Source organism: Lytechinus variegatus, chromosome 4 (assembly GCF_018143015.1).
Source record: "Lytechinus variegatus isolate NC3 chromosome 4, Lvar_3.0, whole genome shotgun sequence".
Classification (NCBI taxonomy): Eukaryota; Metazoa; Echinodermata; class Echinoidea; order Temnopleuroida; family Toxopneustidae; genus Lytechinus; species Lytechinus variegatus.
In genome coordinates, this window is record NC_054743.1 from 28983755 (window position 1) to 29011513 (window position 27759).

The following is a 27759-nucleotide window of genomic DNA, read 5'->3' on the forward strand; positions in this document are numbered from 1 at the left end:
AAAATGAGTTTCTTGAAGAAAAAGAATTTGAATTTTATTATCTTTTGCCCATTTATAAAGTTTTAGTCTCTTTTTCCTTTCTCTTAATCCTTGACAATTAATTGTCAAGATACTTAATTCCATCGTTTTAATGTTTCTTAAGCTGTGTTATATGCATCTTCATATTCTTCTTCGGAACTCAGTCGAATAGATTCTTCTTTCTCTGGCGTGTTTTTAGAATGCCTTCTTTTTCTCTTTTTCTTCTGTTTTACTCGATGTTGATTCTCGTTACTGCGGGCCCGCGCTTGTTTGATGACTTCGTCAAGCGTTATTTGTTTGACAGTGCCTGACCTTTCACCAACGAGACTACTGGTGCGTGTGTATGGTAATTCTTCTGTCGATCTTTGCGGAGTTGCTACCTGTACATCACAAATATCTTCGCTGGCATATTTGGAAGCGGGAGCCATCTGCGCATTGCATGCATTCACGACCACATGATCACTGTCGTCTGGTTGGGAAGAACCTTCCGTAAAGGCAGCACACCGGGGGTCGCCTCTCTTATGCCCTGGAAGGGAGCAATCGTAACATGTAATCTGATTCTCTCGACACTCGCGAGCGTAATGACCCTCTTTCAAACATTTGTTACATCTGATGTTTTCTTTCATGTTGTTTCTGTCACTCGATTCCTTTTGCTCTTTATGGTAGATTTTTGCACGAAATCCTACGATTTCAACCATATTGGGTAACGGAGCCAACGGTAATTCCATGAAGATAAACCTCCTCCCCGTTTTGAAACGAGTAAGCTTTCCGTCAGAATCTCTCGCACACTCATATTTCACTTCAGTTACTGGTTTTAGTCCTCTTTTTATGAAAGTAGACTTTATGTCACTGTTGGCAACAGACAGTGGTACATCACTAATGAATACTTTAGTGGTAGGCTTCTCACTAGTGTGAAGGTATGGGTTAGTGTCCATAAGATCTATCTGCTGACTTCTGATAGATAAACCAGTGACAAGTAATTTTTGTCTAGACTTCTTATTTCATAAAACTTATTAATTGCAAATAAATCTACACTAGAAACAGGTGTCATAAAACTTATTAATTGCAAATGAACGTACACTAGAAACAGATTTCATAAGACTTATAAATTGCAAATAAATGCACACTAGAAATAGATTTCATAAAATTTATTTATTGCAAATGAATGTACACTATAAACAGATTTCATAAAACTTATTAATTGCAAATAAATATACACTAGAAACAGATTTCATTAAACTTTAAATGCAAATGAATGTACAATAGAAACGGATTTCATAAAACTAATATGAATTGCTAATGCAAGGAATTCTTTGAAAAATCTTCTGTTGTCCAATTTCATGAATTATAGCATGCAACTCAATGTCTACTTATCAATTTATGTTTGGCGCTATGCTATTGTAAACATTGACCTAACACCAGTACCAAAAGGTCAATGCTGAACTTAAATTTAACACCAGCCCAGGAAAGGTTAATACTAAACTTGAAATTTAACATCAGCACCAAGACACCTGCACCATGAGATCAATACTGAACTTGAAATCACCCATTCTTTCTTTTGCTTTATCTAGGACCAACACCTTACTGGAGCAGCTATGTGCTGGTATGGTGAAATCAAATTTCTATGGTGCTTTGTGGGAGTGTGTACTCTCCAGTCCAGTGGTCAGACTTCCAGCCATCTCCTTCATCCTGGCTCAGGTGGACAGGAAACTGCCCATCAGTGAACAGAAGTACTTCCTGGGCAACAATAAATGCATTATGGTCAGTACCAACGTCTGTCTCTGTTTTAATCTTTGAATGATTCTTCTTGAAAGAGGACTCGGTTGAAGTAGAGTACTGAGTTATTCCTCCTAAGGCAACCTGTTCTAAACATTTTTAAAATTTTAAGTGTGCATCTGCCTGTGATGACAGGTCATGACTATGTGACCTTTGACATGTACAAGCATATTTGTGTAGGTACATGTAGCTGCCACTGTGTTGTGAGGAGAATGGATAAATACATGTACGGTCCTATAAAGTGATATGTCAATTGCTAAAGAAAATAAAATTTTGTGAACTTTCATATTTCCTCGATATTTAGGGTAAGTATGGAAGTACATGTATCACAGTGCAAGTAAAGCAACCAACCAATTTGACTGTGTAAGTATTTTGAATCAGAACAGGTGACATCTCTCTACTCAATATTTTTTTTCAAGGGGGAGGGGAGAGGGCAGGGAAATATGTTTCTTCAAAAAAATGTTCAAACGATATGCTAGAATGAAGCAAAGTGACATCTGAATATCAGGGTGCTTTTTGAAAATTGGTGCATGCTTTGAGTATACTGCCCCGCTAAGTAAGTCAACTGGTTTATATGATTCAGTCCACCAGTTCTTTCTATTGGGATCTTTATTACATTGAATGAGGGCTAGACCTACAGGTACATGTAGCTCAACAAAATAAAATAAGTGATACTATATATCTTATGTATCATTTTTAATTGAAACAAATGCATTAATTCTTTTGCAGGTAAAAGCTGTATGTGCAGCAATCAACGATGCAGTGGTGCTCGTACAACGAAGTGTGCTAGACCTCATCATGATCTGCTTCCCCATCCATAACTCTGGCTTGCAGTCTGATGAACTCGCTGAGCTACTCACCGCATCTCTCAGTGTCCTACTCCGCCGGGATATGTCCTTGAATAGAAGACTCTTCTCCTGGTTGCTGGGTATCGAGAACGGTAAGAAGCTGCCAAGCTTGCCTCTTGCTCCTCCTGTCGGGATGGACAATTCTGCGAAGATGCACCGCAGGACAAACAGTGTGCTTACAAATGATAGTATGGTTAGCAACGAGGACGAAGGGTCAGAGTACTTTGAGATGCACTCTAAGCAGTTGTTAATCCAGGGCTTGCGGAAGTGGCTCCACGACCCTCCCCAGGATCCCTACAACATGGACAGCAAGCAACGCTTCTTCAAACCTTACCGTATCTTGATCAGTCTTCTGGATAAACCAGAGATCAGCACTCCCATCATTGATGAGATTCTCCTTGAGGTATTCCTGGCAGTGTTCACCCACTGTACCAAGAGGAAGGCACCTTCAAAACCAGATAATTCTGTGCCCTTGGCCTCCGAAAAGGAAGCAGACTTTGCCAACTGGGAAATGCTTCAAGGATCGGAGAAGCCCATCGAGCTGATCAAGACTGCTAACTTACTCTTTAACTCATTTGAACCTTACTTCATCTGGGAATACATTGCCCAGAAGTTTGAGTTGTGCTGTCAGCATAGTGTGCTTCGAAGTACTGCACAGAGCTTTGTCTCAACCAGCTCTACTAGTACTAACTTTACTTGTACCAAACTTTGCGTCCTTGTCAGTTTTCTACTGGACATTGTGGCCTTAGTGAGTTCCTTTCCATGTCTTATTAATACATTTTAAATAGACTAGATCTAAGAAAATGATAAAGAAATAAATATGCATGAACTGTTACAGAGGTATTTTATCTTCTTTGGAAATATTTAAATAAATCAAGGAACATTTTTACCCAGTTATATCATCCATAAAAATTAATGTATTTATTTTGTAATTCTCTTTTGATTTGATTGCAGTAAAAATCACCAGAGTTAACCCAAGCAGGGTTTGGAATACACTTCTCAAAGGCTTGGCTTGCCTGACCTAATTTCAACTAATGTTTTTCCTTTGATCTTGATAAGATGTTTCATGGCCTCAATAAGGTTATTCTGTGACAATTTTCAATCATACTTGACATTTCTATTGACTGCTTGTATGTATAGATGAATTTAGAGCTGCTTTGTTCAGCCATTTTTAATTATTAATTCCACAACCTCTTTATTGATACAGGAAACCTACCCTGAAACCCCAACAGAGTACCTTCCACAGCTCCTGTGCAAGATAATCATGACTCTGACCAACTACTGTGGCTACCTGGACCTGAGTGACATCCACCATGCCCTTGGACTGTGCCTCAAACTGCTGACCAAAGTCCAGCCATCCATGGTGACCAGTCCTGAGCCCAAGACTGGACTGATACCGCATGCTGACCCAGAACAGCTTCCTCAAGCACTCCTGAAGCAGTTGGAGGGGATAGAGAATGGATATGATGTCATAGAAGATGAACGTAGTGAAGGCGAACAAGGTGGTGCTTCTGTCCATAGAAGAGAAGTTGACCAGTCTGAAAGAAAAGGGATGGGTGTAGAAGAACCAAAGCAGGGTAAGGAAGGGGAAAAGCAGGACCAAGACCTGGAGGATGAAGATGATGAGAGTAGTAAGCTTATTGATGCAAAAGATAAGGATAGTGATGATGATGACTTAGGGACAGTGCAATCGCTTGACCGCCTTTCCTCGCAACCTCAAAAGTTCAGCGAGAACAACCCTCCTCCCACCCGTCTGCGCCGTCCCACAAGCCTTAGCAGCAGGCAGGACTCCCTCTTGGAGGAGCCTTTGGACACTCCAGAACAAGCCAAGGCAAAGGACCGGAAACCGCCTAATCCAAGCATATCTTCTCTGGGGAACAGCGAGAGTGAGAAGGATGGACCTCCCATGTTTTTGATGCAGGCCTGCGTCCAGTGTTTCCAGACTTTCTTTGCAAAACTGATCACCAAGAAGATCTTGCCAAACGCGGACATCGTGAAGTCGTGCATGACCAAGCTTCAGGTTGGTGACGTTGCTCCCCCTGACAAAGACCCCTCTGAGAATGGGGAAGAAGAGAGTGGTGATGCTTTAGACAAAGACAGTGATGAGACAGAGGTTGGTAAAAAGAAGAAGAGGAAATCCTGGGAAGATTTGCCTTGGAAACCAAAGAGTGACAAGGTTGAAGATGTCAGGACAAGAACAGACTCTGCATTGACAAGTGATGAGGCTGCCAGGCAGTATTTAGGTGAGCAAATTCAGTGTACTTAAATAATTCTATGTCTATTGGCCCTTGGAATGTTGTTATAATTATCACATTCTAAAAGTTGTAAACACAGAATTTCTTTGTTTTTCCTTCTGTTTGTGATTTTGTTTTAGGATGATAGCAAGGGAATATTTTATGATTAAAATACCGATACATGAATAGTGATTTTAAAATCAATTTTTTTTTAATACTTAATAAATTGAATTAAATTGATACTTTTATATATTTCTTGATTTATATTTGTATTACATGTTTGACAATAAATTTATTATGAAATCTGTGTGAAATTGATATTTTCTTTTAATTCTTTTAATAGTCAAAATGTTATATTTTTTTCTTATGAAGTCGATGTGACTATCAGTTGTACCTCATCCAAGGTGCTATGTCAGGCATTCAGTACAGCATGCAATCTACTGGTTGAGTTTGCTTGCTTTCCAATGTACTGCAATGAGACCATCTCAGCATCGTTACTCAAGGCACCAAGAATGAAAGGTGAGATCTTGCAACCCTTATATATACCTGCAGAGCAATTCAGTTTATAATCTACCTTTTTTCCTATTTTTTCTTATTTTTTCCATTCTTAATTCACTTTATGAACTGCTCATACCAAGATAATTTGAGAGCATTACAACCTATCATTTGAACTAGGAATCAGAAACAAAGTTCCTCGATATAAGGATCAGACATTCTTGTACATATTGGCCTACGAACCATTGGTTTAAGTGACTTGACACCTTTAACAAAAACGAATTGCTTATTATTTCTCTGATTTTATTATTAGTCAAAAGTGACTATTAGTCAGTTTATACATTCAAGAATGTACAGTGTACATTGTAGAAAACATTTATACAGTCCCACATACATGTTTATATGTTTTCAATTTCCTACTACAGGGAGTATGCTAGGCCTACCAGACTGGCTACAGAACCTTCTGACCTGTTGCTGCTTCCTCAAGGACTTTGACACCCAGACCATGGCCATCTCAACGGTTCTGGAGCTCATTACCTTGACCAAGTCAGTCATGTCAAGTTCAGATAGTAAGCTGGTTCTACCCAATCCACCCAACTCACCTAGGTCCGAGTCGGGGACTATATCAGTAGTACTCATCCCAGCTATCTCATCTAAACATTTGGAGTGCCTCAACTACAGCTCCAGCTTTTTCCAGGTACAGAGGTCTTATTTGTTGTCCTTGGTGAGATAAAGGCTAGGAATTTGTTATTAATACTGCATAGTACTTTTACTTGCGCTTTTCGTATTCGGCTCGAAGCGCTTTTCACTTAATGGATTCAAGCTTGAAACTTCAAACTGCAAAAAAGACAGAGTTTTAATGCGTTTCTGAAAATTGCTCGTGATGGAGACTGTCTAACTGCTACAGGCAAATCATTTCAGTATTTTCCATGGGCATTTAAAGGGATGGTCTGGGCTGAAAAGATCTATGATTTTTTTTTGCTCTGTGAATTTTACTATATTTATTGAGATATAAATATTTCCAGCCTGGGCCATTCCTTTTAGGGCAAATCACCCTGGAGATGATAAATATTAGCCTTTGAAATTGTTCACTAAACTTTTTGAGAATTTCAGTTTGTCTCTGCTTGTATCTGAGCCCTACATATATGACGCCATTGCACCATTCCTGTGGTGCAGATCTAGAAAGGACACTGCAAACTCTGTATTTACCATTTTCTATTTGCTATTCCATAGAGAGTTGCAGTATGTCTTTGGTCACACATGAGCCCTCAGACACCAGTCTACCATTCCCGCAGCGCAGATCTGCTTCATCAACTTCACAATGCTACACCTGATGCCTACATCTGTGAAGACATCATTGGCAACTCACTGGTCCAGAGCAAAACGGTAAGAAATGAACTGTAATTAGTAATCAAATAATATCAAGGTTGGTTTTACATGGTCCCATTTCATGATTTTATGTTGGTGAGGCAACCTTGAAATCTCAAATTTGGAGGAAAATTGCTAGACAGTTGTCTAGATACTGTATTATCTAGCTGATGTTTTGTACGATCCCAGCAATTTTTACCCCATTCATCTTATTAGAAACATGCAAATGTAACACAAGATAAATCAAGTGTATACATATACTACAAAGAAGATACATGAATAGAAAGGATATAAAAATGCATGTTATCACAAACATTAGTTTGACAGTAATATACCATTGAACAATTTTTTTTTGCAATATCCCAATGTATCCATTATGATAGCATTCCATAAATAATGCTTAAAGTTTATGTTTATCAGACCCTTATCCCTCAAACTTTGTGTGGCCTTTGACCTATTCCATATTCATGTAATGAATAAATCTGCATTCTTTTTTTTTTTCAGGCAACACTAAATATTGTGCTGACTTTAGGCAATAAATTTTTTAGCTTATGGATACTATTTTGAAAGGCGGCAGTCTTGTATAGTTCTTTTGTACTTTCATTACTAGTTTGGCCTTCTCTTGTGCATTTGTGCAGAAGCCTCATGAAAAGCATTAAAATTCATTTATTAGCCTCATTTGATATAAACATTAAAAACTTGGCATAGTAACAGAGTAATAAAAGTGCGTATCGTGTAGCAGTCATCATGCATGTTTTTTTGATAACATTGATGTCCTACAAAAAAATTAATTGTATTTGATGGTAAGTTCCAAATGACCAACTATATCACTTGATTTCTTGCAGACTGGATCGTTGGAAGCTCATACTAAATTTGCTTTACTGTGGCACTTGATACGAAGTCAGATAAGATCAAGCAGCCCTGCTTCAAAGATCAGGACATTTGATAGGTAAGACACAAACCATCATCTTCATGCTGGTAGACTGTATGCATGTCTGGTTGATGTATAATATTGGCTGAACTGGTATGTGTTAACCGGTGCTTTGGATCGGTAGAGCATCCGTCTCACAACCGTGTGGTCGGTAGTTCAAACCCAGTGGTGTCAAACCAAAAGACATTTAAAAGATGGGCTATAGCTAGATCTCATGCTGCATGGTACATGTAGCTGTTTGGCCCACAATCAATTGGGCAAAAAGAATTTTCAGAGTTTTTCTATTTTCAGATTTCATTTCGGACAAGAGAATATGGATTTTTATCTTTCATGTTTTGTAAATATAAGTTATTCGATAATTGTTTTATTTGCAGTTATTTTGTTTGGCAAGTTACCATGAATTCCATAACATAAAACATATGTATGACTTTTCAAGATGATTTTGAATATCAAAAACAATACACCTGCATATGCCATTACAATCATGATATGAGATGAACATAATCTGTTGTAATCTATTGTAGTGGTACATAAACACTGTTCAATATAATTTGTTGTTCTTAAAATGATTTGAATTATAATTGCCTTATAGGAGAGATGTTGCAGTTCAAAGCATATCCTGAAAACGTAATTGTCACTTGTCCATAAATGCATGCATGTTAGACATATGCACAGTCCTATCATCTCGGTAGAATTCCTTGCGTGGCAATTTGATAGTTTTCATTGTAATATTGTGATTCTGTTCTCACAGATCCTTGTTAGTGGTCCTTGACAGCATGGAACACCCTAGCAGTATGATACGTTCTACCACACAGAGCTGGCTTTTGGATGCCATCAACCGTGGTGACATAGCAAGGCTCCTTGAACCGATTCTTTTAGTCCTGCTACACCCTGCAACAGCCAGGGCATCTGTTCAGTTCCTTGGAGCGGATGCCATGCGAAGGAAGCAGATGGAGGAGGAACTCCGTGAGCGAGAGCAGCACCTTGACAGCATCGAGAATCGTATCTACAGTATTGGCTCCGTCGACGGGGAGATCAAGTTCTATGTCTTGAAAGACGGAGAGCAGAAGTTTGTCATGAATGCTGGAAAGCAGGATCCCGTCTTTGCCTGCACGAGCGTCGATGAGAAGATGAACTTTGTGACGCGGAGTAACCTTGGTTTACGATTCAGCCAGCCACCAGATTTCCATCACAAGCCCCTCAGTGTGACTATCAATCCGATGAGTATGAGTGCGCATGCATCCTTCAGTGATTCTGATAGTGATGCCAGTGCACCAACCTCAAAGGCTGCAGATAGGTCATCAGACAGGAGGACTTCTGGTGGGACAAATGTTGGGGATAAATCCAAGCTAAGCATCAGTACTAAAGGGAAGGTGGCTGTAGATAAGAAGACAGACTCGGGTTCAGACACTGCGACTCCGGTTAGAGGTAGTGGAGAGGGAAGCACTGATGACCTATCAGTCAGCGACGGCTATGATGAACCTTCTTATGTGTATAATGAAGAGGTAGATGAATCAATAGAGGATGCTGTCAGAAGTATTCTGTATGCCTTAGTGGATAAGGTTGTTTCAAACATTGAAGAGAAGGAAATTGATGAATCAGATTCTGCTACCGTTAGACGAGCACCCCCTGTATCCTCACCACCAGCAAGTACCCACCATAGTTCTAAAGGCTATGTGAGAGCCAAAGGAGGTCCTGTTGCACCTTCCTCCCCTGTGAAAGGATCGGAAGAGTTCATGTTGGACGATCTAGAAGGGGTCATGTCAGGCATGGAAACTGAACCAACAAGTGACTCAGAAATCACTTGGAGATATCCTCAGGAATACTGTCAAGCATTTGATGAGAAACGCATCCGCCTTTTGCCAGAGTCGAAACTGACTTCCTTGCATCCGCTCCAGCAGCATATCCTGCTCTACGTTCAAGTGTATGATGAAGAGCAAATCTTGCATGTTCTTGCTAGGTTAAAATCAATCCTTCATGCATGCCCTCGGCAGTTTGTCTGTGCAATGTCATCTACGAATATCAGCAGTACAAACACTCCCCAGCTGATCAAGCTCCAACAGCTACTTGCCCGCCATAAGCGTTGCATCACGGGATGGGATTTCTACACTCAGCTGGAGCAAGAAGCACTTCTTAGTTTCAGGAGCACCACCTATCTTGAGGTTCTTATCCTCACCTGTGTGTACTTCATGCGAAGCTATTACCCGCAGGATGGCCGTGCCACAGAGAGAGATGCTCTTGGGAACCGGGATGTCCAGACAGCAAGCATGGAAGTCCTCCAGCATGTTTTGTTTGAACTAGTAGATGTTGTTAAGAATGGTGGTAGAGGACTAGCAACCTTTATCAGTGACCTCCTTGTCAGGTGCAAAGTCCAGAAGGCTGTTGTGTACTGTCTGCTAGCATCGGTGTATGGTGCAAGGAAGTCCAAGTCTACACTTCCAGACAAGGACAAGACAATCATACAGGATTCCTGTCCAGAACTCCTCACAGAGGGTGCCCAAACTTTCCAGATTCAACTTTTGAAACTGGTCCTAACCATCATTATTCTGGAAGATCACCTCTTTGTTCTCAGGGATTCTTCGCTAGAAACAACAGCAGGAACGGACGATGGGGAATGGGAGTACCGCCATCTCAAGTTCCAGACCCAGAACTCTGCAATGGGCTTCCTCAAGTCAGAGCGATTGTCCTGTCAGGGTCTTCTCTTGACTGCGGTTCAAACTGCCCTCAAGCAGCACCATAATGCCAACATGCACCGGCACTGGATAGCCCTCATAACAGACTCATTACCTTACTTGGAGAGAGGTCTCCCTAAGCTAGGAATCCCCCTAACAAGTCAACTATGTCGTAATCTGGAATCCCTTGCTGGTGTCTACAAAATGCAAGAGAACAGTAAAAGGTAAAACATAATATGTTATCATACATATCGGCAAGTGGTTGAAGTGACCTTGATACAATCTATGAATAGTCAAAGATATAGATAATTTTTATAACAATTTCTGTTGAGACATCATTGTCAAGCTCATTGTAATTGCCTGAATATATTAAGTGTACATGTAGTCGAGCTTCATTCTAGGCCATCAATAATTCAAATAGTATTAGTAGATGTTCAACTCAATTTTGAAATGATTAAAAGTACTTGTACCTTCATAGTTGTCATTACCTGTATGTACCTTGTTGAATTCCACTTGAAGTTAACTTTATCTATTGATTCCCCAAACGCTTGTTACGCTAAACTATACACAGCACACAAATTTGATTGAGAACGTAATTCTTTATGTACATATGTTAGTATCCTGTATGCAAGTGATAAATGAAGGACATATTATTGCATATTTCTCCATCATTTCAGCAGTGACAAGGAAGACCTTCCCCCTGATCATGTGATTACCATGCTTGAAGGTCTAACCAACATCTGCCACTTCTGCTTGCTGGAGTCGTCATCGAGCCTGTCATCGATGACATCCAGACACAGTGCGTCCAGTCCAGTCAATGAGAGCGAATCCACTCCAACAGCTCAGATCTTCAGCAGTTTGATTGGTGCTCTGACAAGAGATAAAACTAAGGTCAGTAATCATCTATCTTTACCTTTACTTTTGTATATTCCTGTTTCTGTTTATGGTAACTCCAGTAGGAACTCGGCAGGACAGCGTTTTGCTGGTAAACGCCAAGCTGGTATGTAACCAATTACCTCGGAAACATTTTACGTCTAGGTTAATCAGTGATAGTGGCTGACGTTATAGACGACAGATATATTACTCTCAGGCCTGTTTATCAAAGTGGAGACAATGGCAGAGTAGGGATTCGAACTCACAACCTTGAGATTATGAGTCCAATGCTCTAACCATTAAACCACACGAGCCGTGTCCTGCGACATCTTTGTGTATCTGTGTCTATTTGTAACTTCCCCAATATAAGTTGGATTATAGGCTCACACCATGATGCCCAGTGCTTATTTTGTTATGAAAGGTTTTTTTGTTGCACTTTGCCTTTTTACCTTTTCAGGGTGCCACCACACCGACCAGTGGCCCGATGAGCAGCCCGAAGACCGAGGCCAGGAAAGGACTGCTCGGTATGCTTCCCAGGATCATGGCCAGTATATCCCGTCTATGGAGTGCAGTGCAGGGTGCTGAACTCGGTCGAGATGATCAAGAGAAGAATCAGGAGACTCCTTGTTATAGCATGGGAACACCAAAGGCAAGTGAACTACAACAGGGCAATTCCATTAAATGTAATACATGTATGTTCAGTCATGGTTAAGGCCAAAAAATATGTTGTAAACAAAAATTTGAGGGGCTACTTTTCTCAACCTACTGGCTAATTCTGCAACTTTGGGGAAGTTTTGATATTGCAGCAATTATACAATAACTACTTTCATATTTTGGGGCACAAATTTTTTAATCTTGCATGCAACATTTCAGTGGTAATTTCATTGGATTCCACGCGAACTCATTTCTAAATCTTCACCATAACCGGCATTTATTTTTAATCTAAGCTGTCAAATGACCCATCTCTTCGCAGAGTCAATCAAGAAACTTCTACAATGATAAGATGCAAAACATGCAAGAACTGTTTCTGACTGGGTTTCTTTCTCCTTTTTTTTACAGGCTGTAAGACAGCAGATCATGGAGTTATTGAGTCCCATAGCCTTGCATCACTCTACCAATCTTCTAGCAGCTGTAGGAGTCGTCTGGAGCGATAGCAGACGCAGGCATAAACCACCAAAGGGAAAGGTGATAAAGGTGTTTTCACAAATGGAGTGTTGCAACAAAATTGCGAACAATAGATTATCTTTTTGGGGTCCCACATTAATCCTATGTCTTGCTAGTATTTGCAAATTTGCAATTGATTGCTGGGGAGCATTATATCAGTATTTTTGTCTGACAAGTTGTCAGATCTGATACCTTATCGAGATTTTAATTGGCTGATAAAACAGGACTTTTCAGATAAAGCGGTCAACAAGATTTGATTTTTCAATTGTAAAATTGCAGCAAGAAATTTTCAATTGATTGCAAAACATTTACTTGCAACACCCCTACGAGGATGCCTCTATTTCTGTAAATTTGAATTTAATACAAATGAACAAAGCTCACAAAGCTATCATTACTGATAAATACAAATTTATAATCAATGTTAAAATAGTAGTACAATCTATCCTGCACCACAGATGTTTTACTGTAAAACGATAACTACAATTACTTGGATCTTTCATTGGACATAGGCAAAAGAACATTCTTAAAAACAAGGGGAAGATAATTGACAATCTCTGAAGATGTAGTTGATGAATTGTTTCTATATCATTTGCCACTTCTCTTCCCAGGTCTTGGCCCAGCCTTCTAATGAACAGTTAGTCCTGGTCCAGTTAGTGAGTGCTATCAAAGCCCTACCAACTGACACCCTAGTACAGACCATCAAACTGGTCCTCAAGGCACCACCCTTTACAATCAGAGACAAGGTGAGACTGAAAAGCCAAGTGTCCTAATTAAATTTGAATAATTCTATTGCCATGTGTTACTCTATCTGTGAAAGGTCTTTTGGAGTGTTGTGGAAGCGTTGTGTAGCGGTGCTGACTCTTGCCTTGTAATCAGAGGGTCGTGTATTCATATCCCACCGCGTCCTAGTATCCTTTGACAAAACATCAAAGCCTGCATGTACATGTATGTATGCCTAGCATTAAGCAATTGAGTCTTGGAACTCTCAGTTGGAATGCTTGCCAGAAAGTGGAGAAAGTGCATACTGTTATTATTATTAATATTTAATATACAAATTACATAAACAATAGGATATACGTGACATAGTCCAAAGACCTGGAATAGAGATGAAGGGGCTGCCTGGGTTTGGAAAAGGTTAACTAATGTACCATGACCCACAGGTCTTCCCACACCCCTTTACCTCCATCCAGGTCAGTATAAGAACATAAAAGGAAACATATGAATTAAAAGTATACAACTGAAACTGGCGAGTCCACTTGACATTGAAATATAACATGGATCAATCAGCAATTATCATTTCAATTGATTCATTTCAATGTAATAATAAAAGAAAAAAAATTGTTTGTGGGCATACCAGGATCCGATAATAATGATTACAATATAAAGCACTTAGAAACACAGAGTATTAAGCGCTATATAAATGCAACTGTTATTTATATTATGGTGTTCTTCACTTGATTGTAGAACCAACCCGGCTTGGAGGTTAGCATGCTACAGTTCCTGTATGCCTATGTTCAGAAGATGGCTGTTGCTCCTCTCAGGGACTCCTGGCCATCTATCCTAGGACTACTCAAGGATGCTCTACAACTCAACCTCTCTGCTCCTGCACAGTTCTTACTCCTTGGGTAGGTGTCATACCAGGGGGGGGCATTTCATAAAACCTGTTATGATTTCAAGTTTGCGACAACAGCTAAGAGCTACTGGAATTCTTCAATCCGATTGGATGAATGTAACTTTGTTACAGAAATTGATTTGTGCATTTGTTATTACAAATTTGCATCAAGAGTTACATGTAAAAGTTATTGGAATCCTTCAACCCGATTGGCTGATAGTAGATTTACAGACATTGTACATTTATTACAAACACAACCTTTAGTTCCTTCGAAAATTGCTCTGGGCTTAATATCAAGGATTTGATTGCTTGATTTAAAAAAAATCAACGTCATGGTCAAATTCACGGATTGCCATGCCCCACTGAACTGAATGGAACTGTACTGTACATGTAAATTGGCATATGCTGGCCAACCCCAAAATCATTATCTTATTGATATCAAGTGGCTCAGAATGGGATATTAGATATTTCAAGAAGGCCCCATCTTGCAAAGAGAAATGATTGATCCAATCAATCGTAACTATGGACAGCCAGCAATGTCATCATCATCTATTATGCATATTTGTTCAAAATATTTTATAGCTCTGATGTATATTCATGCATTCATTGTTTTCTTGAAAGCTCACTGCACTTCTCTTTGCATACAGAGGACATTGTACAAGACTTTCGTCTAAAAAAATTGTGACACTGATGGATTTCCATAGAGTTACGATTGATCGAATCAATCGTAACTCTTTGGAAGACATTGCCCTGGTATTCCATGAAATGGAGCCATCCAGTATAATTGTTTTCATATATCCTCTCCCTCAAACAAATCATGTCGCTCACTACAATCAGTTGGTATAATGGCCTCACTTCATGAGATAAATTTTATCCGCGAAATGCGGCTTTCATGTAGATCTTCATGACATCATTTAGTACCACTGCACTGTGCTCGTAATATATTTCGCACATGGGTATTTGATTTTATAATATGGTATCATATTGAAATGCATGATCTGTGCATAGTACCCAATAATAACAATAATAATGATAATATAGGGTATTTATATTGCCCACATATCCACCTTGTTAGGTGCTCAAGGCGCTCCTACATGTACATGTATATTACCCAGCTAAGCTAGGCGTTCATTGCGCACACTGCTTTTCCGATAGGAATTACTTCCTACCGGTACCTATTCACCTCACTTAGGTTGAGTGCAGCACATTGTGGATCAGTGTCTTGCTGAAGGAAATTACGCCATGGCTGGGATTCAAACCCTTGACCCTCTGTTTCAAAGTCCGAAGACTAATCCACTGGGCCACAAAGCTCCACGCTCAACGCTCCAATAGGATATTCATCGGATTTCGGTGCTTTGTGCAATATGGTCTGAATTGCTCCAGGCTTTATTTCGTCTAAGAAATAGGGTTGCAGTAGGATTTTATGTTAGGTTTTATATTGTTAGGTTTAGTGTTAGATTTAGGGTAAGGTGAAGTGTTAAATCCAGGGTTGAAGTTAGTCACTTGATTAGGATGTGGAATTTATAGTGGAGTACGGTAATTGTTGCATGAGCAGATGTCATGGAACCCAGGCAAATCATGCGGGCGAAAATATGAATTTTTGATGCATTGTTAAACACCCTATATATGTTGAAAAGTATATTCCATTCCTTCTTGCTTAGAATTCTAAATGAAATCGTCCACAAGCTTCTGCCATTTGAAGAGCGCAAAGATCAGAGAGACCTTCAGGAGATCAGCCAACGCCTGATGGAAGCAGCCAACACCATAGCAGGGTCATCACTGGAACAGACTACGTGGCTCAGGAGGAATGTCTCCGTCAAGATCAATGCTTCACATATCTCAGAATCGGATGCTGATGGTAGGTCAACTATACGTCATTAGGGAATTTTCAATTTGCAAATTGGTGTTCAGTAAAGCTGTTTGTAAGTTATTAGTACATGTGTAACTTTAAGAACAACTGGTGATCCTATCTTGTGTTAATTTGTGTGCATCAAAATTTTATCAAGAAATGATTACCAGTTGTTCATTACTAGGTTCACCAGTGGACTGGTACATGGGTACGTCATAGTTGAATAAAGAAAGATTCCTGCGTCGGCTATCGTTGAACACAAATGCGAAAGACAATTATAGAAACAAAACACCATGGAGACATAGTTGATTAAACAGTGGTATTGTATTGCAAAAAGAAAAAGGAAAGTTGAATGTACATGTACAGGTGTCTTTTGGTACATGTATGGCTTAATCCTCCTCAACTAGTCGTATATTTTCCAGTCGTGCACAAAGTTGTTCGTAACAAACTGCTTTGTGAAACACGCACCTGGCTCCCTAAAACTGTAAATTCATCCATCACTTTGCCCCTGTTTCTCCTTTTCAGCCTCAGATTCAGCAGTTGGTCCAGAATCACCTACAGAGGGTGCTGTCAATAATGGCAACAGTCCGTTGACCACACCCCCAATCACAACCCCACCCGCACAACAGTCCTATTCACAGTACAGCGTTCAAGCTCTCACTCTGCTTGCTGAGGTAAAGATCTTGAATTTGTTTTTAATATTAAGTAGATGGTAGTAAAATTAAATCAAGCAAATTTCAGAAGCCATTTTCTTGTATTCTCTGTAAGTCCTCAAACCGTGTTCCATAACCATGATGGTTTATTACCAAAATATTGTATTAACTGATGGACAGAGTTCACATTATTGAAGTGACATCTTCATCTTGATTCATTGGTAAATAGAAAGCAAGATACATGTACAAAGGAGGCGCGTACATATATATACTCCAAAAAAAGTGTTCACAGAATTACATCACCCATGTGGAATTGCCCACTATCAGATTTCACTAGTCTCTGAGAAGAAGAAGGCGGCATTTCATGAACAGTTTTTTTCTGTGATTTTTACCAACTGGGCAATGTTTCACAGAGACTTATTATGATGACAAATGTTTAATTTCTATAACAAGTTCACCATCCACCAATCAAATCATAATATTTTTCAGTAGCTTACAACTGTTGATGCAAATTTCTTATTGAAACAAATTTTATGAAGTGGGCCCCAGATGTTTTAAGCTACTGAAATCCTCGCATCTGATTGGCTAAGAGCAAATACTGTAAGTGAAAAATTAACCACAGTGGGCCATGAAATACCTGGGTCCCATACATGTAACTCAATAGTTAGCGATTACTATTATGCTTGATTTTCATGATTAATTGTACATTGTAGTCAATGCAATCAATCATAAAAAGTCCTACATGTATGATGATTGCTATGCTTTGTGTTACAGGCCCTAGGAGAGTAGTTTATCAGAAAAGTGTAGCAGACTATTAGTGAGTTCGATATTGTGGGGGCGTCGTGGTCTAGTGGTTAAGACTTTCGTCTTTCAATGTGAGGGACGGGGGTTCAATTCCCAGCCATGGTGTGTTCTCCTTCAGCCAGAAAATTACTCACATTGTGCGGCACTCGACCCAGGTGAGGTAAATGGGTACCGGCAGGAATTTATTCCCAAAAAAGCTGTGACCACCGGATCTGGTAGACTAGCTTAGCCGGGGTAATATAGGAGTGCATTGAGCACCTAGCAAGGTGGATACATGCACTCTATAAATCCTATATTATTTTATTAATTTTAATCGCACATATTTATTTCTTATAACAGTTGATGGCTCCATTACTAGACATGGTGTATGGCAGCGATGAGAAAGACAAGGTAGTCCCTCTCCTGACATCAATCATGCACAATGTTACACCATACCTCAAGAACCATAGGTACGTATATCCATTATTCACAAGCTTCATATCTGGTTTTGTTTTTTACTCCCCCCCCCCCCATAGATATTGGCCTGTATTCTTGAAAGACGTTTCAATTGTACCATGATACTAAACCGTGGATTACTAGTGTATAGACTTTTGTACATAATTATGCTTATTTCATCGTGTTCACTGAGAAAAATCCAATCAATTGCATGCTGTTGGCAAAGGTTGCTGAAAGAAAAACGTGATTATACAAGAAATGTGCATAATCCATGGTTTTGTAGTGCTGTTAACATATTTTCAGATGTCAAATGATCAAGTTTCACTCTAATCTACACTTTGCCACTCTCATTTTATTTCACAGTGCCCTAAACATGCCTAGTTTCCGTGCCTGCACTTCTCTGGTATCAAGTCTTAGCGATTACCAGTACACCAGGAAAGCTTGGAAGAAAGATGCCTTTGATCTCCTTGTAGATGCTTCATTCTTCCAGATGGATACATCTTGCATAGGAGGGTGAGACTTAAGTTTTGAGAATATGCATTTGGCGAAATTGCAGATGAATTGCATTGAAAGAACAATACAAAAGATTCAAGTCATTTACACAAACAGCGTTGTAATATCCATGAGTACTGCAAGTTGCCAGGGATAAGGCAGGTAAACTTAATTACTAGTACATTAAAGGACAAGTCCACCCCAACAAAAACTTGATTTGAATAAAAAGAGAAAAATTCAACAAGCATATCACTGAAAATTTCATCAAAATCAGATGTAAAATAAGAAAGTTATGGCATTTTAAGGTTTCGCTTATTTTCAAAAAAATAGTTATATGAACGAGCCAGTTACATCCAAATGAGAGAGTTGATGACATCACCCACTCACTATTTCTTTTGTATTTTATTATATGAAATATGGAATATTTTTATTTTCTCGTCATTGTCATGTGAAATGAAGTTTCATTCCTCCCTGAACACGTGGAATTCCATTATTTTAACATTTTGTGCTTCAGGCAAGGAGGTCCTAATCGTCAGATTCGTAAAAATTGAAATATTGTATAATTCAAACAATAAAAAACAAAAGAAATAGTGAGTGAGTGACATCATCGACTCTCTCATTTGGATGTAACTGGCTCGTTCATATAACTATTTTATTGAAAATAAGCGAAACTTTGAAATGTCATAACTTTCTTATTTTACATCCGATTTTGATGAAATTTTCAGCATTGTGCTTGTCTGATTTTTCTCTATTGATTCAAATCAACATTTTTCTGAGGTGGACTTGACCTTTAAAGGATTCCTTCCTCTTGTATCAAGTCATAGTGATTACCAGTATTCCAGGAAAACTTAAAGAGAATGATGCCTTTGATCTCCTCATAGATGCTTCATTCTTTCAGTTCAATTCATCTTGTTTTAGGAAAACCAGGCTTATGTTGGAATTCATTCAACAGCTTTGATTAACCTCTCACTTCAGTCTCATCTTGAAACACACTTGCCCGAATTCACAAAGGTAGTTTTTAAACCCATCGGTTGAACCCAGGGTTTGTGCAGATTTCCTGTATAAATTACGCTTATTTGAATAAGCGTAATTTATACAGGATATCTGCACAATTTGATGCCTGTTGCCATGGTTAGGTACAGTATGTTATTTAATTCACGAGTCCATTGTTTTGAATTAATGAGTCCACTCTTCAAACAGTGGACCAATTAGTAAAATAGCATAACCATGGCAACAGGCATCATATTGGTGCAATGTGACAAAAGCGCGTGTCATCATTGGACATTTTTCAATATATGTGGTAAATAAGCGTAATTTTGCTGGAAATCTGCATAAGCCATGGTTTTGATCAATTGTTTTCAAAACCACCTTTGTGAATTTGGGCCTTTAACATTATATTAATGGAGATTGTTACTGAGTATAAGAGTACAAATGGTTTTCTTGTACCTTGACTTATTTTCCAGGTGGAGATGCATAATTGACAATCTCATGACACACGACAGAACAACGTTCAAAGATCTTATGAGTGAGTATAGCAATTTGGCATGCATGTATCTCAGAATAAGGCTGTCCTACATGTAATTTGTTTTGTAAAGGGGCAATTCCATGAAATATGTACGTCCGACCCCCTATACGTGGGACCTTCATGAAATTTTCTGTCTTTGATTTCTTGTTTCTTTGACAGTCTGTAATGTTCTCAAAGGGCCATGAATTGGTCAGTATATGAAGTGAAGTAACAATTGAGAAAAATGGGGGATCGGATGTACAAAAAGCTTGATCATTTTATGGAATTGCCCAAAGGCACCTTTTGATTATAAATGTACAGCTATCAAATCTTACACATTACAATTATTGCCTCCATGCAGCTCGAGTAGCAGCCTTGCAGAACACATCCCTGAGTATCTTTGCCAGCAAGGAGCAAGAGATGGAACAGAGAGCTCAGCTTCTAAAGAGACTAAGCTTTGTTGTGTTCTGCAGTGAGAGAGACCAGTATGTACGATCGTTACCTGATATACAAGAAAGACTGGCTGAGAGTCTAAGATTGAGCCAAAGCCCTGTTGTTCATGAACAGGTTAGTTTTCTTGGTGTCATCTTTTCAATATTTTATTTTCAATTTGCAGAAAATTTGATGGATATTGTTGATTCTTCTTGATTTTTACTGTTACCCTGTAATGTTGGCCTTTACTATTAATGTATTACATGTATGATAACACACAATACAAGAATTTATTGTTTTCATCATCATTATTATTATTAATATTATTATTATTATTCTTAGGATTATTACATTACTATGACATTAATATTATATCAAAGGAATGATTTATTTGTTGGAGGATAAAGACAAGAAATGAGATTTTTATTTTTCAAACAGCATTTGAATATCTTATTTCTTGACATTATTATTATGATTATGATTCAGCCTCATTGTCAGAACAAATTAATCTTTAAAAATACTTTAACTTTTTTGTTGTCTAATTTGATAACTTGCAAAAGTTAATTTCCTTTAATTGTTCTCTTCATTTTTATCAAATTTAATCTCATGAAGGATATCTTAATCCCATGGCGGACATTTTAAACCCATGGTTCTTATCCCTTTATTTTTTCTTAAAATAATGACACTCTGATGAAATCTCACGTAAAACATTTATTTATACATCTCAATGCAAAAATTAAGCATTTATGCAATTATTTTGTATTGTCTTTAAACACAGGTGTTCATGTTCTTCCGCGTTCTCCTCCTTCGAGTTTCACCTCATCATCTGACGGGTCTATGGCCTACTATGATCACGGAAATGGTAAATACTCTCATTGATTGAAGAAACATTTGTGTATTAGCATTGAATTTGGGTAGTGGATGGAACAAAGCAGGGTGACTGAAAGGTTTGATTATAAATCACATGAGAACTTTTGTATGTACTTTAAGGGACAAGTCCACCCAAGTGAAAACTTGATTCGAATAAAAAGAGAAAAATCCAAAAAGCACAACACTGAAAATTTCATCAAAATTTGATGTAAAATAAGAAAGTTATGTCATTTTAAAGTGTTTCTTAATTTCACAAAACAGTTATATGCACATCCTGGTCGGTATGCAAATGAGGAAACTGATGACATCATCCACTCACTATTTGTTTTGTATTTTATTTTGAGAGATATGAAATATTCCAATTTTCTCATCATTGTCAAATAAAACACAGATCGATTCCTCCCTGAACATGTGGAAATTGCATTATTTTAATACTATTTGGTTCAGTCAAATTGGCCCTTATTGTCAAATCTGTAAAAAATGAAATGTTGTATAATTCAAACAATAAAAAACAAGAAATAGTGAGTGATGGACATCATCGACTCTCTCATTTGCATACCATTGAGTTGTGCATACATGTATAACTGTCTTAGGAAAAATAAGCAAAACTTTACAATGTCTTAACTTTCTTCGTTTACATCCGATTTTGATGGAATTTTCAGCATTATGCTTGTTAGATTTTTCTCTATTTATTCAAATCAAGGTTTTTCAGGGGTGGACTTGACCTTTAACCCTATATAGCCCGGGGGCCTAAAAGGCCCCCCCCCTCGACATTTTTCGCGATAATTTCTAAATGCAAAAAAATAATACGCTGAAATTTCATGACTTTTTTCTTTCACATCTCCCGCACATTTTGAGACCCTGTTTGCGAAAATCGGGGGTACACTCGCGGAGATATAGCACATATTCGTGACCAATGTCACCGAAAATGGCAATTTCCATCGACTTTTGTGTGTACAATGTATGGGTTTTACAAAAAGTGTTGTCAGATGAATGTTTTTTTCTGTTTTTCCTCACATAACTTTCTTTTGGGCTATCACCAACTATTCTAGATTTTAAAAAACAATAAAAAATAGAGATTTCAAAACAAAGAAATACATAATAAATTAAAAACAAAGAAATACATAAGAATTTGGAAACACTGAAGGAAACAAGAATATTATCCAACAAAATAGCCTAAAAGTCTAAAAATTAGCATATGCGCATAATTACTATTATAATCTAATAATTATACAATTTCAATACAGTTGAGTGAGCTGTCTTTTAGATTACATGACTGGCTACTAACATGCTTGATTCCATTGCATTTTCTCAAAAAATGGGGGAAAACTACAAAAAATGAAAATTCCTTGAAAAAATTTGAATATTTGCATAATTAATTAGATAAATAAAAAATGATAATAAATATCACAAATTTGACAACGCATTCTTGTAAAATACATAATGGGACACCCACACACCAAATTTAGTTGCGATCGGTCGATAAACGGCCGAGGTCTGAGGGGGGGCCTAATAGGCCCCCCCCCCCCCCCCCCCCCCCCCGGCTATGAAATTTCAAAATAGCCGGGGCTATATAGGTTAAGCCTAATCATCTTAGCTGATATCAGTGATAAAACATGTGTGATTTCAAGGACATTTGAATACCATTACTTTACAGCAGATTTCAATTAATCAGCAGCTTGAGCTGAAGATGAGGTAGTGGTGTTAACAACTTGTGCCATGGGAATATACTGTATGTCGAGATAGATGTTGTTCTGTAAATTTTTATATTCTCCTGATAAGATTACATGTTTTGATTCTCTAGGTGCAAGTATTTCTTCACATGGAGGAGCAGTTGGCTAAGAATGCCCAGGACGGGTCTAAACGGTCAGCTTTGGTCAGTTTCTTCCAGCTTGGTTCTAACGGTGGCAACCCATTGAAGACATTCCTTAATCTCTACCTCGCTGCTTCAAAGTTCCTTGATCTTGCACTGTGCTTGCCTTCTGAATCCCTTCCTCAGTTCCAAGTGTAAGTCTAGATGATGATAATTTCAAGTTTCATGAAATATTGAATTGATTGATTGAATTTATTCTCATATTTTACTGAGTAAATAATGCAATATCAACACAATACAAAACAATACTTTTGATAATGATAATACAGAATACAGTGTTTCAAAATAATTCAGTATCGCAAATAATGGCATTAGATCATACATGTAACAATGTGCTGCCCAGGTGAGGTGAATGGGTACCTGGTAGGAAAAAATTCCTTGAATGCTCAAGCGCCGGATCAAGGTAGCCGTGCTCAAGCCAGAGTAATAACATTATCGTGTTAAGCAGGGCCCACTGGGAGAATAATTTTTAGAACTGAAATGGCTTCCCTGGGTAAAATACATTATTATTATCATTATTAATGAAATATGGTCCGTAGGTTATCATTAAAACCCTTTTTTTTGTCTATATTTTCTATCCTGTAGTTACAAATGGGCATTTGTTGGTGAGAGTAATGAAGGTGATTCCCAGACCAGATTTGTACCTCATATTGCCAGAGTTACCAAACTACTTAGAGCCAGGAAGAAACAGGTAGGTGTAATGCATTCACTCAATGATCAAGACAGCTTCTGACTTCCTGATTTGGGGGTGTAAATTATATGACCTTTGACCTCTTTTTTGTCAGTTTCTTTTTGGCAGTTGCTGTAATAGTGATCTTTGACCTTTTTGGTTGTTTGTTAGCTTGGCAGAAAAATGTTGTGCCCCAGCTCAGGTTTCCCATCAAGCCATGGACTTCAGTTGTAACTGATACTAACAACCTTTCGATTGTGAAGTCAGGTTTCACTTAGATGCTTAAATTATTGGGACCCAAAAATTCTGTTTACTATTTCGTTTCATTTTGCTTTCATAATTAAGAAAATTACTTTCGGTTATCATTTCCAGATAATTATGAACAACTTGAGTGTAAAGTACAGTACATGTAGCTTTGTACTGTTAGGGATTTGTGCCCCGATTGGCTATCCATAGTTACATGTAAACCACAACTTAAAACCAGGGTTTAACTTAAACCCGAGTTCAGAATACCGGCTATTAAGTCCAAATTCTTGCATTGTATTTCAGGATCCGAGCCTGAATCACACCATCATGCAGAGAGCGAGCCAAGGGCGCCCCCTGTTGACCATGCACCACATCCGGTCGGTAGAAGAGCTCCTTCCTTTCTTCAATACCCTGTGCAACATGCGGCAGCCGTCCGCCTCGAGACCTGCGACCACCTCCCAGGGACTGACCGTGACCGCTGGTAGCCATGACAACAGGCAAAACAATGTGAGGGACGATGGGGAGGAGGTGATCGTCATGGAGAAGCAGGAGAACGGTGTCCAGTCTGCGATGGCTGACGATGAGCTGATTGAGCATTTGGTGGAAAGAGATTTCCTCCTTATAGCATGATGAGGAAGCAAGTTTGGTTAAGCCAGTGATTCTAGTCTTCGGGCTTTTTCTTAGGCTTTATATTGTACAGTACACACGGGGCTGTGGCTTGTTGTGGCTTGTTTTAGCTTGTTCTGGTTTGATCAGGCTTTGTATTGTACAGTACGTATAGAGCTTTTGGCTTGTTTTGTCTTATTTACAGGCCCAGTCAGTGAATCTCATTAGGCAACTAATCAAATGTCTGTGTTTCGTCTTTTAGCTGGAATCGCACTCTAAATACAGTATGTGCTCTGTCTTTTCATTGTTAACATCCAACATAGTAAGGTTTTATTGGCCTTAACCACTGTAATATTGAGTAGTACAGATTCATAGCTGTTTCATTCCCAGGAATCTAGAGACCATTTCATGAACGTTGACATCATTGACAAATCATCCACTCACAGACAAAGTCACCAAAGTTCTTGGTTTGGTTTGGTGGAGTATCTCGGTTACTATTAGTGTAAATGTCAGTTAATAGAAACCTTGTCACATTGAAACCTTTGGTGAAATGTGGCATGCATACCAAGGTATTAAACATTTCTTACTAAATAAACCACAACATGTGGTATTTGGTATGCATACATGTAAGCGAATTTCACTTGTTGATATGTCTGGCAACCCTGTCACAAACTACCTGCATACATGTAGGTCACCAAGGATTCTTTTTAATATGAAGTAAACATAAAATTTGAAAACTAGCCTATTAAAAGCATATAGATGCATATAGATACCTGTAGAAATTTAATCATATGTACATACATATATGTATATGGCTGCATTTTGAAAACGACATGTAGGTTATGGTCAAGTTGTATGGAAGAGATCCTTTATATTATAGTTATTTATGACACAACCAGCTGATATTTATTCTTGTCAGAGGAACTTCCTTGTCTCAAAATACAGGAAATGCTGCACAAACGTACAAAGCATTCTGGAGGTTTTGAGAATATAATCTGAACATGCTTTTGAATAGTCACATTTTAAAGATCTAATAACATCCTGAAGTACAGCGATACCTGGGGGGTGTTTCACAAAGTTTAAAGTATGACTCAAGTCGCACTAAAATGCCGATGCATACTTGATATGCAACGCGCGATCTCATTGATAGATATGCAGTAGTGCGCATCCTCATGGCACGATCTGACCAATGCAGTCAAGCCTTTCATACCCTACCCAACTTGGTACTTAAGTGGGACTTAGGTCATACTTAAATCTTTGTGAAACAACCCCTTGTTTTGTATGAGAGGATTTTCATTTGTGTATGTGAGACTTTAATTTCATGTTATTTTTCATCTGGCATTGGGCATAATGCATCAACAGTTTTCTTTTACAAAGTCCAAAAAATTTAATATCTACTGTACTTTATGTTGAAGTTGAAAACAACATGTCGGTATTTTAATTTTGGAAATTATGTATGAAAAGTTTGGAATGATTTATTTGACAAACCTTTACAGGATAGACTTTCATTCATTACACATTCATCAAACTTCATCCAGTAGTTTATTTGACTGGCATCCTGAATATCAGTAATTACATTATTTGGTGGCAAGGCTGAAAGATTTTATAGATATATACATATATGTAGCTTACAATTTATTATAAAATCTACTAATTCAAAAGTATTATGCCTTGCCTTAGAAATATATTGCACAAGAATAAATTTGCTTGTATCCACCTTTTTCTAATTTAAATCTCAATTTACACGTGTCTGCCATTTGTGACATCACAATAGTTTTTCCTTTGAATTGTAGAACATCGTTGGTGGGCTGTTAAATCCTATATTGCTCAAAATTTAAAGTATACATAGATTAATGCAGGAACTAGTAGACTGTTTTAGACAGTATGAGATTGCCACTACAGCCATGATTTTGAAATGCTGTTGTATCTCAAATGTCCTCATATTTCTTAGATGAAGTTTCACAGCTCACCGATGATATACTAAAGCCTTGAGAAAAAAAAATCATCACCTTAGATCATAATTAATCAACACTGGTATTCTGAAGTGCAATATTTTTATTTCATATTCAGTCATGTTTAGGATGTGTTTGGAAAAGAAAAAAAAATGTTCCATTGAATGTGTAGAATTAGAGCAACTGTAGTACCCAAATTCTCATTAACCAACAAATCAAATGATATAAATGATGTATGGAACTTTGATTGAATAGTTCCTTGAATAATTGATCCAATTTTCTTCTACATGTTTAAGTATAATGTTACTGATAATGAGAAAGTATTTAGTATTTCATTCCTAAAAATTCATCATCAATGTTATTTGCTGTTACTTGATCTAAGCAAGGCCCAATATGTGTCTGTTTGTTAGATAACTTGATTGATTGGTTGATTGATTGATTAATTGAGATATTTTTTACGTGATATATCTATACTTCACAAAAAATTGTCTGAAGTCTTATGCTGCCAAAGAACTTTGTAATGCATATTTTCACTTTAATTTTAGTTACATGTAAGTCATTGGTATTACATTTACCAATTGTTATCTGTCTGCATTGTGCACTTGTGCTAACATTCAACTTAAGTTATCATCAATCTTCTCAAATCTAGGGACTGTGTCATTATATCCATTAGCATTGATGTTCATTTCACAATGTTGCCCTTAGCCAATACTGATTTCAGGTGCTCTTAACAGAGCGGCGTGGTATAGTGGTTATGACTCTCAGCTTGTAATCAGAGGGTCGCATGTTCAAATCCTGCCATGGCCTCGCATCCTTTGGGAAGGCGTCAATCCACACTTTGCCACTCTCCACCCAAGTGTTGAATAGATACCCGGTAGGATGCAAAAGCCTATGTAGTACGCCTAGCAATTGAGTCGTAGAATCCTCTCCAGGGAATGGAAAAAGTGCATACATTGTATGTTGGCATGCGAGGATCCAATGACCGGGGTAATAATATATCTGTAAAGCGCTTAGAGATGTTCCAATTTATTAAGCGCTATATACAAGCAGACAATTACTGTTGTTAAATTAACCAAACATTTCGAAGAGGTTTAATAAAGTACATGTGGGCATTTGATATTGAGAGTTAAGTAAGGTGATTCTCAGACTTTTTTGGGGGGTTGCACAATGTGGTGTGACTAAAAAAGTTGTTTAGAGCCAATATGCAAATGCTATTTAACATGTCATCTCATAGATGAAGATGAGGTTGCATGCTCCGTCTAGCTTGATCTGACCAGAGCAGTGATTTGTTAACACACTGAACTGAGTTTGTATATGATTGTTAATCCATTTTCGTGAACCTATTCCACCGTGCCCATGTGGAGATGTCCAGCATATTACCA

At 38.1% G+C, this 27759-nt stretch overlaps 1 protein-coding gene across 4 annotated transcripts in view; it reads left to right on the forward strand.

Moving 5' to 3' along the window:
* Window positions 1–24544, forward strand: part of LOC121413781 (protein dopey-1-like) — a 59427-nt gene extending 34883 nt beyond the window's left edge. For 3 of the 4 annotated variants that reach the window (XM_041606731.1, XM_041606727.1, XM_041606729.1), the window contains exons 5-27: window positions 1590–1779; window positions 2524–3390; window positions 3850–4885; window positions 5249–5395; window positions 5797–6068; window positions 6605–6757; window positions 7585–7688; window positions 8422–10566; window positions 11020–11233; window positions 11673–11864; window positions 12275–12400; window positions 12988–13122; window positions 13844–14004; window positions 15653–15849; window positions 16366–16514; window positions 17637–17746; window positions 18096–18245; window positions 19688–19749; window positions 20090–20295; window positions 20939–21022; window positions 22835–23037; window positions 23489–23594; window positions 24123–24544. In XM_041606731.1, the coding sequence (XP_041462665.1) occupies window positions 1590–1779; window positions 2524–3390; window positions 3850–4885; window positions 5249–5395; window positions 5797–6068; window positions 6605–6757; window positions 7585–7688; window positions 8422–10566; window positions 11020–11233; window positions 11673–11864; window positions 12275–12400; window positions 12988–13122; window positions 13844–14004; window positions 15653–15849; window positions 16366–16514; window positions 17637–17746; window positions 18096–18245; window positions 19688–19749; window positions 20090–20295; window positions 20939–21022; window positions 22835–23037; window positions 23489–23594; window positions 24123–24449 (7336 nt within the window). In that variant the 3' untranslated portion in view covers window positions 24450–24544. The remainder of the gene's footprint in view (window positions 1–1589; window positions 1780–2523; window positions 3391–3849; window positions 4886–5248; window positions 5396–5796; window positions 6069–6604; window positions 6758–7584; window positions 7689–8421; window positions 10567–11019; window positions 11234–11672; window positions 11865–12274; window positions 12401–12987; window positions 13123–13843; window positions 14005–15652; window positions 15850–16365; window positions 16515–17636; window positions 17747–18095; window positions 18246–19687; window positions 19750–20089; window positions 20296–20938; window positions 21023–22834; window positions 23038–23488; window positions 23595–24122) is intronic. The other variant, XM_041606728.1, reaches the window with a different exon arrangement.
* The last annotated feature ends 3215 nt before the right edge of the window (window positions 24545–27759 follow it).